General features: G+C 37.4%; 1 protein-coding gene across 17 annotated transcripts in view; it reads right to left on the bottom strand.

Annotated features, from left to right (window-relative positions):
- AHI1 (Abelson helper integration site 1) overlaps window positions 1-13,355 on the bottom strand; it is a 183,334-nt gene that overhangs the window by 97,574 nt on the left and 72,405 nt on the right. For all 17 annotated transcript variants that reach the window (XR_009223525.1, XR_009223526.1, XM_058566218.1 and 14 more), the window contains one exon: window positions 10,430-10,456. Coding sequence is in view for 15 of the 17 variants with exons in the window: in XM_058566218.1 (XP_058422201.1) it covers window positions 10,430-10,456 (27 nt within the window). In the remaining 2 variants the exon portion in view is untranslated. The remainder of the gene's footprint in view (window positions 1-10,429; window positions 10,457-13,355) is intronic.

Genomic DNA, 13,355 nt, shown 5'->3' with positions numbered 1-13,355 from the left:
AAAAATTATCCAGCTTTAAAAATTCTATCAGGAGCTATTATTAAACACTGATCAAAATTAATGTTGACTATTTATATTAATACAATACCTAAAGTAATAATGAAATCACCTAACATCACTGAGCTTCATTTTCCATCTTTAAATGGAGATGATAAAAATAGAATGTATGCTTCAATGGGAAAGTGCTATATCAATATTAGTTGTTATTAACATCACTAGAAGTAAGGGTAATTAGGAATATGTAATGTAGTACGATGATGCAGTCAACTTTTCAGTGCTATGCTTTTAAATGGAAGTACTATGTACAGAATGATATATTTATCACTTAACTATTTAATCCACTTCTCTTTTTAGAATCATTTTTCAGTTTTACTTCTGTGTTCTTGAAAATTTTTATCCTACATGTTTTAACAACGCATTTTGAAATCTGGTGCAAAAGAACAGGTGTATGCTGGAGAGAGACACAGACACAGACACAGACACACTCTATACTTTTCAGTCTTTCTCTTCAGAAATTTACTTGTGCTAAAACAAAAAAGAATACCAGGAAAGCTGGAATAGGATACTTAAATGCCTCTGCTCAAACTGAAAGTCTTGTCACTTTTTAAAAAATAAAATGCTCTTCTTAAAAAAAACCCAACTATAATCTACAATTACATGTTCTTCCTAAGCATTTTTATAATTCTGCTCTTTCTTGACATTTCTTTAAAGACTATTCAAATGTCCATGAGGTGATGAATGGGAACATAAGAAAACACACAATTCAATTGTTAAGGTTTGGGATAATTGTTAATTGTTCTAGTGATTTGAAATTTGAACTCAATATTTTCAAAGCTAGCTTACACATATTCACTATTTCATTTAGAGGAAGAAAAATAATAATAACCATTAAATAGAGTGAAGCAATACCTATTTTTGAAATATATGCTGTGGAAAAGAATTGCTTAATAATTTTACAACAACAGAAAGGTTGGCTAAGATAGTCTACCCTACAACAATCTACCCTCTTTTCACAACCCATTTTTCTGCTTGCTTCATGCAAAAACCACAGTCTGCCAAAGTCAGTTTAATATATCCATGCTGGGGAAAACTGAAAGCAGAAAAATTTAATGAAATTCATAATAGAGAAAAAGAAAAAAAAAATCACCTAGAACTTCTGCCAAGTTAATCACAAAATTGTTTCGCCTACTCTTTCAGGGTGTAAGCAGCTTTGTGTAAAATATGCAAATACTAATTCTCTAGGAGGGGGTTAATGTTCACGTTAAAAACGTCATTGTCCTAACCTAAAACTGAATGCACAAAACTAAACAAACTAACAATTAGTTTATCTTACAGTGATCAGTTAAATTTTAAAAGCATTGGGAGAGACAACACACACATTTCCATAAATACTTACAAGTCTAATCATTTGAGCTGACTTTAGATTATATGCTACATTCACTTCAAGAATTTTTAAAAGTTTCAAGCTATGAAGACACTTCAAACTGGTCTGAAATGATGACTGAAAAGACAGTGTCTATACACTTATGTTCACAAATTTCTCCCCCTCCCTCCGGACAGCTATCTATTTTTTCCACTATATCCGAACAACAATGAAAATAATACTTTAATTGAAAGACTGTTCTGGTGGCAAAAAACCCCAATACCTAGGAACTGTTTTGTTGCAAGTCATTTCTGTTGTAAAAATTAAAATCCCAATATTAAAGAACAAGTTAAACAGAAAACTTGAGCCACAGTGAGATTCAGGTATCTGCACTCAGGATCTCACCATTCTCATAATATGAACTCTAAAAGCAGCTTACATCTCCATGATTTCTAGGTTAGTAAAACCTAGGAAATGAGTAGCCCATGGTGTCATAAAGAGAAATTCAAACATGATCTCTAGGTCCCCAGAAATTTTCCTTAAAAGTCAAGACAGTGAAATGAGGGATTAGAAAGAAACACTTACTGTTAAAGAGAAATTTTTACAGTGCGGTAATGTGCCAGAAAAATCTGCCCCCAGATCAGTTCATCACTACTGTGTTTAACTAAAACCAGAATCCTAACTGGAATCAGTCATAATGAAGTTTTATTTTGTAATATTTAATCAAGATTTTTTGAGCCTTTGATATACACACCAAGGATTGGTGGGTCAAAGATTACTGACATGACTCCCCAGTGTGGACCTCAAAATTAAGATCTAGTCCTGGTTCAAACCACTTATCCAGCAATATGCCTTAGTGAAAGTCAATTTGCCTCAACGCATCTTGGTTTCCTCCAAACCTTTACCTTTCTCTCAGTATATTTCCTTACTTCAGAGAAAACTTGGTCTTGAATGCCCTGAAATCCTCGCTTCCAAAACTATGGAAAAATATACCTCTTGCACCTACCCTTATCTTTTTTTTCTAGTGTCAGAGGGAGAGGTGTCCTTTTGTTCAAGATTAATTCCTCCATCTGTTCCCTTGGGGATAACCTTAAAGCTCTTCCAAATTCTACTTTCAAATTCTCTGTTGGCTGTTTCCCTACCGGCTACAAGCACAGATCTTTCTACTTTAGTACAAGCACAAATAGCAAACAAACGAAAATTCTCACTATAATTCCATAATTTTCTTAAGCTTCACTGAAAGCTAAACTTTCTTGAAAAGCAGCACATAACTGCTATTCACAGACCACACCGTTCACTTTCAACCAGCGACAACAAAGCTCTTCTCCGTCGAACACTAAATCTGAAGATGAAGTCACCCTGGACTTCAAATGACCAAATGTGGCAGATTCACTCGGGCCTGTGAGATACCTGACACTGTCCATCACTTTCCTCTGTTTCTGGAAAACGTTTTCTGTTGGTTATCCAGCTACTGCTTATCAGTGTCATCCACTAGACCAACTGGACCCTCTCCTTTCCTCACACCACATCGTCACCCTGGGCAATAATGTTTGTTTGCATCGCTTCATCTGCCTTCTATGCTGACGTTCCTTAAATCTCAGGCTCTTCTGATCAGTAAGTTCAGAACTAATCCCTTCCCCACTATTTACTTCCTCAGGGAAAGCTGTCACTATCTACCTCCTTGCCCCAGCCAGGAATATGGGAGCATGCTAGACTGCTCCCTCACGCTCCCCAGCGTCAGCCATTAGGGCGGTCAGACGCCCTGGCATCTGACCACCCTTCTCCACAGTCAGTGCTTTGGTCCAGGCTTCCTTACCGCTTGTCAGCTACTGCAACAGTTTCCTGACGTGCCCCGATCTCGTCTGCTTCTCTGATTCTTCTTCTATGCTGCTACCAGCATGCTTTTTCTAAAATGCTAATTTGCTGAGTAACACTTCTGCTTGAAACCCATCGCCAACTGTCCCACTAGGTAAAGTCTATACTTTTCAGTAGGGCACACAAAGCTGTATTTTAACAGCTACCTGGCTCTCCAATCTTACTGCTCCATCCACGGAGCACATATGGAGCATGCTCCATCCTACGTTCCAGCTACGATAAGCTGCACATAGCTATCCAGATACGCCAGGTTGTTTCAAGTCTCTGTGACTTAGCTAATGCTGTTCCCACTCCCGGAGTGGGCCTCCTTCCCAGCTTCCCCTTCCTGGTGGATGCCAACTTCTTTTTCAAGCTTTAGCTCAGGCACTACATCATGTGTGAAAAGTCTTTCAGACTCTCCCAACAGAATTCACCTCTCCCTCCTGTGTCTTTCCACTGTGTCCCATATCTTTGATTATCATAGCACTGTTAACACTTGAGTATGCTTATTTATTTTGTTAATTACCATCCACCAGACCATAATCATCTTGAGGGTAAGGACCAGGTTTTGTTTATCTTTCTTTAACAAATGGCTGCTATAGCACTAATAAGAACTGCATAGGGGCTGGCCCAGTGGTGTAATGGTTAGGTTCTTGTGTTCTGCTTCAGCGGTCCGGGGTGCGCCGGTTCTGATCCTGGGCGTGGACCTACTCACTGCTCATCAGGCCATGCTGAGGCAGTGTCCCACACAGAAGAGCTACAACTCTACAACTATGATATACAACTATGTACTGGGGCTTTGGGGAGAAAAAAGAAAAAGAGGAAGATTGGCAACAGATGTTTGCAAAAAAAAACAAAACAAAACTGTAGAGAATTCAAATGAATTAATACATGTGAAAGCAGTGCATGTTTTAATACCTTACCCAAAGCTAAGGTGGTATTTGTATTCAAGATTTCTCAAATGTAACTTTTTGATAAGATTTATAGACTAATGGGCTTAAAAGTAAGGAACTCTTTAATTTACATGGTTTAATAGTCAAGTTTAAATCCAGAAACGAGAGTGTGAAATAAGAGAAAATATATATTGTGGAAATTTATAAAAGAAACGTTAACTAAATTGGAGTCAGGAAGACCTGTAGGAGGAGCTCTCATGATAAAATGTCCAAACTTTTTTTCAAAGGAGATTTTAAAAAATTATCTTTTTTAAACCTTTTACTTTTCAGCGAACAATATATTCCAAGATAGATTAGACTATAATATAGATCATTACTTTTCCTTTACAGCATTCTTGAATAAACTTTAGCTTGGCTGTATTTATATTCATCTAGGGTCAGTGATATTAATAATTAAAAAAAAGATAAAGTCTCCTGCCTTTAAGAAGCTTACAGAGGAGTGTGGAAATTCAGACAAGTAAAGATTAGAGGTAGAGGCAATACTACGTAAAATTTAAAAAGAAGGAAAAAAGGAAGGGAGGGAAGACTAGGAGGGGAAGGAAGGAAGGAAAGAGAGTGGCTCCTTCCTGAGGGAATTCATAATTTAATTCTGGAAAAGACAGCAAAATTAATTATAATTTAAGGCAGAATAGGTCAAACTATATAACATGCCAGGTATGAATAAATATGTCTGGGCCATGAGAAAAACAGATTAATTCCATTTGTGAGGAATCACACAAAGATTAATGGAAATAAGACTCTAGGCAAGACCATTGCTGATCTGCTTCAATTCAGCCCTTAACAAAGGAAAGAGCAAGGAAATTGTAAACTATAAATTCCTATGTAGACTTTTAGGGCTATTGCAATTCAGAGCAATGCAAGACTTCTAATACCAATCACTACTTTGGAAGTAATCAGATGAGCACCCTTTCATCATCCCATCCTCAAATGTGTATATGAGCATCTACCCACAATTTCTACCTACTTACCTATCAGAAAAGATGAAAAACCCCTTCTCTTAAGGCCAGTTTCTTCATTAGTATTCAGGATTATACCCCCTCTCACCTTTTCAAGGACTTGAGTCTAGCCATTACCACCTCCGTGGTACATTATCAACTTCTCCATCACCACCGAATTATTCCCATCAGCAAATAAATATGCTTGAATATTGTCCCTCTACTATTCCTCTCTAGCTCCTCTCTGTTACCCCATCAAAACTTCCTAAAAGAACGGCCTACAGAGCCTCTGCTGCATCAGCTCCTATTCTGTCTTGAACTCACATCAATTGTGCTTTTGTCCTCGCCACTTAATGAAAGCTTCCATCAAGGTTACCAAACACGATGGTCAATGTTCTGTCCATTTTATTCATCCTCTCAGTAGCATAACAGCTGATCATTCCTCTTTCTGGAAAGAACCCCTCTTGGCTTCTCTGACATCCCACCCCTGGACCAGTACCTCAGGTATTTGCTGTGCTCCCCTCAGGTGATCTTATCCAATCTGACAGCTTAAAAAATATGACTTTAGCCCTGACTTCTCCCCTGAGCTCAAGACTCATATATCCAATAGCCTACCTCACAGCTACACTCATATCCAAAACTCTACTCCTAAAAATTGCTCCCTCCAGCATTCCTCATCTCATTAAAAAGCATTACTAGCATCTGTACAATTGCTGAAAGCAACAACACAGAAGTTATTCCTATTTCCTTTTTCCTTCACTTACACCACATCCAATCCATCACCACATTCTGTTGAATCTACTTCCAAAATATATCCCAAATCTGTCCATTGCCCCGTCTTCATTATTACCATTGTTAAATTAATTAAACAAGGAGAGACCATTAGGTGGCTCTAATGCTGTGGTGCCTACATGAGCAAAACAAAATCTAAGCCTGTAACTACTTCAAAGTTAGGAAATTGAAACCGAAGGACAATTAATCACAGCCAACTAGGCTTCAAGCTATAGCCAATCAATAATGTCCTTGCTTTTTTCTCTATGGAAGTCTTTCCCTAGCTCTTGTCGGTGAAACGCTTCTAACAATTTCTAGTTTGGCGTTGCCCAATTCAAATCAATTTTTGCTCAAATAAACTCTTAAAATGTTTAATATGCCTCAGTTTCTCTTTTAACACCATCCTAGTATAGGCTATAATCTCCTTTTTCTTAGACTAACAGTCTATTAACTGGTCTTTGCTTGGAAGACTCTTACTCTCCTTTTAAAATCCATTCCCACATTCTTGCCAGCTTAACACCTCAATTGTTTGTTTCTCTAATTAAAACAACACCCTAACCCCTTACTGAAGGGTGGCAGAGCGTGCCACCCCAAAACATGCCTCTTAGGCATGCGGATTATTTTCAAGAAACTGCAGACATAGGAGTTCTGAAAACAGAGTAGAACTTACCCTTTTGGTAGGGAAATTTACATTAGAAAGAGGGTCTATACCAGGAAGAGAGCTACTATGAGATAACTTTTAACCTGGGAGACTTATCTGCACGGCAGGGCAACCTTTGCTTACCAAACATTTCCTCTTCTCACCTTCCCATAAATTGCCTCCCCCTCTTTGAAGCCCCCGACCCCCATCCCTTTTCTCACCTCTGGTGGCATAGGAGCCTCAATTAACTGCCTGGCAGCCTCTGGAATCTCATATCTTTGTGGGGCTCCCATATGCACATAATTAAAAAATTTTTCTTCTCCTGTTAATCTGTCTATGTCAATTTAATTCTTAAGCCAGCCTCAGAACCTAGAAAGGTAGAAGGGAAAATTTTTCCTCCCCTACATTCCCATGCTTACGAGGTCTTAAAGGCCTGCATGATTTCCTGATCACCTCTCCAACCTTGTCATGAAACCCTGCTCCCCCTTGCTTGCTCACTATCCTACTTAAGCACAGTGGTCTTCTTTCTGCTTCTTGAGCATTCCAGTTTTATTTCTGATTGAGGACTTCGGCAGGACAGGACTAGCTCCTTATCAGGTGTTTCTCTCAGAGAGGCCTTCCACGATCATCCTTTGAGAGCAGCCTCTCTTCCCAGTCATTTTTTGCCCCATGAGCCTATATTATTTTCTTCATATCACCTATTGTCTGAAATTATCTATTTCCTTTTTTATTGTTTGTCTCCCTACAATAAAATGTTCTTATTCTCTGTTGTGCCCTACGTACAAAAAAAATACTTGGTAGATACTCAATAAATATTTGTTTAAAGAATAGAAAAAAGGACTGAATCTTCCAACAGTATAAAAATCTGACTGGGATTTAGGGAAGAAAAAACTTAGGTCTCTGGTGAAAATTTATTATCCTGGATGTAAGAGATAAGAAACTACATAAATATACTCTGCTTTTAGGATTAAAGACTTTTGACAATAGTGCCAAGTCCATTCAACAGGAAAAGAATAGTCTTCAACAAATGGTGCTGGCACCATGAGACAGCCACATGTAATGGGGTGAAATTATACCTCTACATCACAACAAATAAAAACAATTAAAATAATCACAGGCCTAAATGTAAGAGTTAAAAATATAAAAATCTTAGAAAACAGAGAAGTAAATCTTTGGGACCTAGGATTAGGCAATGGTTTCTTACATGTGAAACCAAAAGCACAAGTGACAAAAGAAAAAAACAGATAAACTGAACTTCATAAAAATTAAAACCTTTTTGTTTTAAAAGACACCATCAAGAAAGTGAAAAGATGATCCACAAAATGGGATGAAACTTTGCAAATCATCTATCTGATAAGCGACTTGTATCCAGAATATATAAAGAACTCTTAAAGTGAACAAAAAGACAAAAAAAATTTTCTTTAAAGAATGGCCAAAGGATCTGAACAGACATTTCTCCAAAGAAGCTATATGAATGGCACATCATAAATGCTCAACGTCATTAGTCATTAGGAAAATGCAAATCAAAATCACAGTGAGATATCACTTCCTACCCTAAAAGAGACAGAAAATAACATGTGTTGACAAGGATGAGGAGACACTAGAACCCTTATACACTGCAAGTGGGATTCTAAAATGGTGCAGCCACTTTGGAAAATCATTTGGTAGTTTCCTAAAATATTAAACACAGAGTTACCATATGACCCAACAATTCCATTCCTAGATATATACCCTAGAGAAATGAAAACACACAACTTATGCACACATATTCATAGTAGCATCATATTCTTAATAACCAAAAAGTAGAAACAACCCAAATATCCATAAACTGATGAATGGGTAAACAAATATCCATACAATGGAATTTTACTTGGCAATAAAAAGTAGTACTGATACATGCCACAAATGGAGGAACCGTGAAAACATTATTCTAAGTGAAAGAAGCCAGTTACAAATGACCACATATTATATGATTCCATTTATATAAAATGTCCAGAATAGGCAAATCTAGAGTCAGAAAGTATATTAGTGGTTGCCAGGAGTTTGGAGGTTTGTGTGTATGCGTGCATGTAGAATGACTGCTAAGACATATAGGGTTTCTTTTTGAAGGGAATGAAAAAGTTCTAAAAACTGATAGTAGTGATGGTTGCACAACTCTGTGAAAATGGTTAAAAACCAATGACTTGTACAAGGGTGTACAAGTTTACAAGGGTGAATATTTACATGATTTACAAGGGTGAATATTATGATGTGTGAATTATATCTCAATAAAACTGTTATAAAAAAAGAATAACTAAAGACACTAATAAGGTTAATCTTTCCAGATCTTGATTACTTTTCAAATATGTCATCAAATTTTCAATGAGCATTTGTTCGACTTCTGTTAAGTACTAGGGATACAAAGATGAATAACATGATCCTCCAGCCTCAGGGAGTTTCCAGATTAGCAGAGGATGTTCTCCATAAAGCTTTGCCAAATATGTGCAGAACACGCTACTCTTTGGACATTCAGATAGCATTACAAAAGAAGGGTATATAGTACATTTGTTAAAATAAAGAGAAATAGCTCTGAATTACTAGTCATAGAATAAACTGTTTTTTTGACTCCAGTTTTCTATACTATGTATACTTCAGAAGATTCAGTAATCTTGGAGCTACAATCACTACACCATTGCTATCAGGAACAAGTTTCCTGAATATCTGCAGCCCAAGTCAGAATATAGCCTGTTCTCTTTTTCCCCTGTCTTCCTTCCCCTTGTCTACACTCCATATCCTGTTGACTTGTGATAATTAGGTTAAAAAGTGATGGGTTCTGACTGATACTGGACAGCTCAGTGATGAGGTAAGCCCAGTGTTTTCTGAAACACTTCCTCCATAAGATGCCCCATGTAGAAAGAGACAATCAATCGCCTGCTTACTTCTGTATTCCAAGTGCCTGCCACATGGTAGTAGGTATCTATCAAATAAAACAATACTTCCACTGCATTTGACATTATATAAAGCAGTCTTTGAACACACTAACACCATTCTAATTCCTTCCCTTCTGGAAGTCTCACCCTTTTACTTTGTGACACATATAATTATATTTGATAAATGAATGGATGTCTAACTATTCAACTGAATTTTGGGAGTCGACAGAAGAAGAGGGAAGCACGAACATGTGGTGCCATTCCAACTTGTTTAAATTACAATTTATTTCCTTGACAACTGAATTAAAGGTTGTGCCGAAAATAACCTTGCTTGTAAAAGGAAGAAAGCTGTGTTGAAAGCATCTCAGATACAACTTAGTTGAAACTGCTTAATAATCAAGAGACTTTCTGTACACTACCACTTTTAGACGAACTTTGGGGTCCTGGGCAAATCACTTAACCTGGATAATCCTCAGCTTCCTCCCCTGTACAACCAGAATAACAATAATGTCTAATCGGCATTGTTATCTCTCAGGATCGTTACGTAATTAAACGGGAAAAGAGGTGTGAAACACTGGCATAAATGACCAGCTGCATCATCAGCACAATATATAATTGCTATTTATGTGCAGCTGGCATGCATTTCAAGGCTTATACAATGTACTCAGCATATACCCACTGGAACTGCATCAGTGTCTCATCTATTAAGTACCATATAATATTTTTCTCAGAGAATGAAATGACCTTGCTGATCCTTAACTGAAAGTATATCCCAATGACTTAGTATTCCTAAATCTTCAAAAATATGAAGCCACTCGCTAAATTCTAAGGTTCCAGTATTATAATTCCTTGATAAATTCAAGCTCAAATAAAGAAAATACATATCAGATTAACTTTTGTAAAAGTTCTATTAAAAACTATGAATGGTACATTTCAATTCTTTGGTGCATCACAATGAAAACTACAGTTTTAAAGTTATCTTCCTGGTAATAAAAACTACTTACCTTTGCAGCACAGGCTCGTATCACCTCCTAAAAGAAATACAATACAATAAGTAAAGAAGTATTCATAATTTCATTTTAATAAAATATCATCTCTTGTCAATATATTCAGATGTTAATCTTGTTTTTTGTTTGGTGAGGAAGATTGTCCCTGAGCTAACATCCGTGCCAATCTTCCTCTATTTTGTATGTGGGATGCTGCCACAGCGTGGCTTGATGAGCAATGTGTAGGTCCGCACCCGGGATCTGCACCTGCAAACCCTGGGCCACTGAAGTGGAGCTCCAGAACTTAACCACTATGCCACCAGGTCGGCCCCCAGGTGTTAATCTTTTAATAACCACAATCAACATTTGGAAGAGTTTCTTTACCTATCACCCTGCAGTTGTCACTATGCATTGTTTCCAATGAGCTGGAAAGAGTGTAAATTAAAGAAAAAGACTGAATGACTTGTTCTTGGTAAATCTAACTTGCCAAAACAAAAGGCACTGACAAACAAGATTCTGGAGGGCCCACAGGTACCTGCCTCAAGAAAAACTGCCTCCTCAATAAACTTAGCACAAATATGAAAATTCTGTACTAGAACACTAATGTGTCTAAAAGACACACACCGAATTAATTGCAGTATACAATTATCTCTATAAATAATAATCTCCAGAAATATAATTCCCATATTAATAATTTATTTCAGAGCAAATCTAATAATAAACACTACTGAATGGTAAAGTATACGACCAGTACTGAAGAGGCCACAGAAAGGAACTTCCCACAATTCATGGGACAAGGCCAAGGAGAGATCATTTTTAAAAAAGAAACTAGTAAAAGTCAACATATAATAGATGATTTGAAAATCTGCTGCTAAGGAGACACAAAAAATACCCACGTCCAATTAAGGTTAACCAACATATATCAGCTCAGCATAGAACTAGCGAAAAAACGGTAACAATGTGGAGTTTAGGAAAAGAGAGAACTAAAAAAAAGGAACATCAACTTGTTAATCCAGAAATTTCTAGAGGACAGACACTATGTCTAAAGGATATTAGCAATTTCATCATAAGAGGAAACAGTAAAAGTGATTGTGGGCATGGAATTCTGACTGCCTAGAAAGAATCTCAGCTTTAATACTTCCATCTGTGTGACCTTGGAGATACTGCTTGACCTCTCTAAGCCTCAACTTCACCTTCTGTAGAATAGCGATAATACTAGCACCAACATGATAGGATGGTTTTGAGGATTAAATACAATGAACATGTGCAGCACTTAAGCATAGTTTCAGGAATTCAGTATGTCAGTTATTGCTCATAATTGAATAAATGTTAGTTATCACCAATCACTATAAGGTGAAATCTCCTGTGGGGTAAAGAAAATTAATCAACCTTTCTTCAAAACTGGCATAAAACATCTGTAAACCCATCTAATCCCTCTTCATATGACTCTGCTTAACAATCAACTCTTGTGATTATTAACATGGGTTTCAGGTTAATTTTAGAAAGAGAGAGTGGTCTTGAGTATTCAGGAAGCTGGAAAGGTATACCTTTCATTATAAGATGTTTTTTAAGTTTATACATCAATTTTTGTAGAACTGATTACTCGTAGTAGGCACCCCAGAATCTGAGCAACTCTGGAGGCACTGATAAGATCAAATTTCTGGATTTGAAAACTTAGAATGAGTTGTGCCAATGCCCTCAAGCCACCAGTGAGGTCTTTTTTTTTTTGGGGGGGGGGGAGATCAGTCCTGAGCTAACATCTGCCAATCCTCCTCTTTTTTTTGCTGAGGATGACTGGCCCTGGGCTAACATCCGTGCTCATCTTCCTCCACTTTATATGGCACGCCGCCACAGCATGGCTTGCCAAGCGGTGCATCGGTGCGCGCCCGGAATCTGAACCGGCAAAGCCCAGGCCGCTGCAGCGGAGCTCGCACACTTAACTGCTTTCGCCACCGGGCCGGCCCACCGGTGATGTCTTATCTGGGTTACAGTATGCCTTTCAGGTACTGCTGTAGCAGCAACATACAGTCAAGTCTGTTAAACATGAAAGAGTTAAATGATTTACATTATGGCTAAATAGTAAAGCTCCTAAGAAGAAAGAATCATCAATTTTTTGTATCCTTTACTCACTAATGAGTAAACACCTATTAAACATCTGCTGAACTGAATTTATTACGAAAGCCACACATACACAAACATCACACCCTAAACTTGCACTATATTTTATTAGAAAAACAGTCCTATTGTGGTTACAAAGAAAGAAGTAGCCTCAGTAATACAGTCTTCTCTATTAGACTTCTATATGTAAGACTAATGGTATAGTCTTTAATAGACTAAGTAACAACTTAACATAAAAAAGGAATTGGGGTCTACCAATATACAATTACAGGAAACAAGAAAAAAGGCATTGTGACAAAAAGTGGGAATCCAGTCTACCTAAATGCTTGCAAAATATAAAAAGAATGGAGCTGCCATGGGAATAAAGATGACACTTTGCTTTTATTCCCATACATACTGGCAGTCACGCACCACGTAATGGTGTTTTGGTCAACAGCAGACCGCATATACGGTGGTGGTCCCAGAAGATCAATACCATACAACCTAGGTGTGTAGTAGGCTATACCATCCAGATTTGTGTAAGCACACTCTATGATGTTCTCACAACGAAATCGCCTAACAACACATTTCTCAGAACGTATCCCTGTCATTAGCAATGCATGACTGTATGTACATTCTGAAAGAAAACATACTGCAGGTCGCATTTGAAAAAAATGCGATGAAATGAAATGAAAAAGTGAATTCTTTCAACATACGGAAAATAAGGTTTTTCAAAAACCACAGCAAATAGACAAAGCTTTCATTTCCAAAGGCAGCCTCCATCCACCTCAATCTGAAAGAAAAGTATTCTCTAAATAATTTTTAAAAGGAAAGATTTGATAAAAGC

The sequence above is a fragment of the Diceros bicornis genome, chromosome 23, assembly GCF_020826845.1.
Source record: "Diceros bicornis minor isolate mBicDic1 chromosome 23, mDicBic1.mat.cur, whole genome shotgun sequence".
NCBI classification, from domain to species: domain Eukaryota; kingdom Metazoa; phylum Chordata; class Mammalia; order Perissodactyla; family Rhinocerotidae; genus Diceros; species Diceros bicornis.
This window is presented reverse-complemented; position numbering and strand designations above follow the sequence as displayed.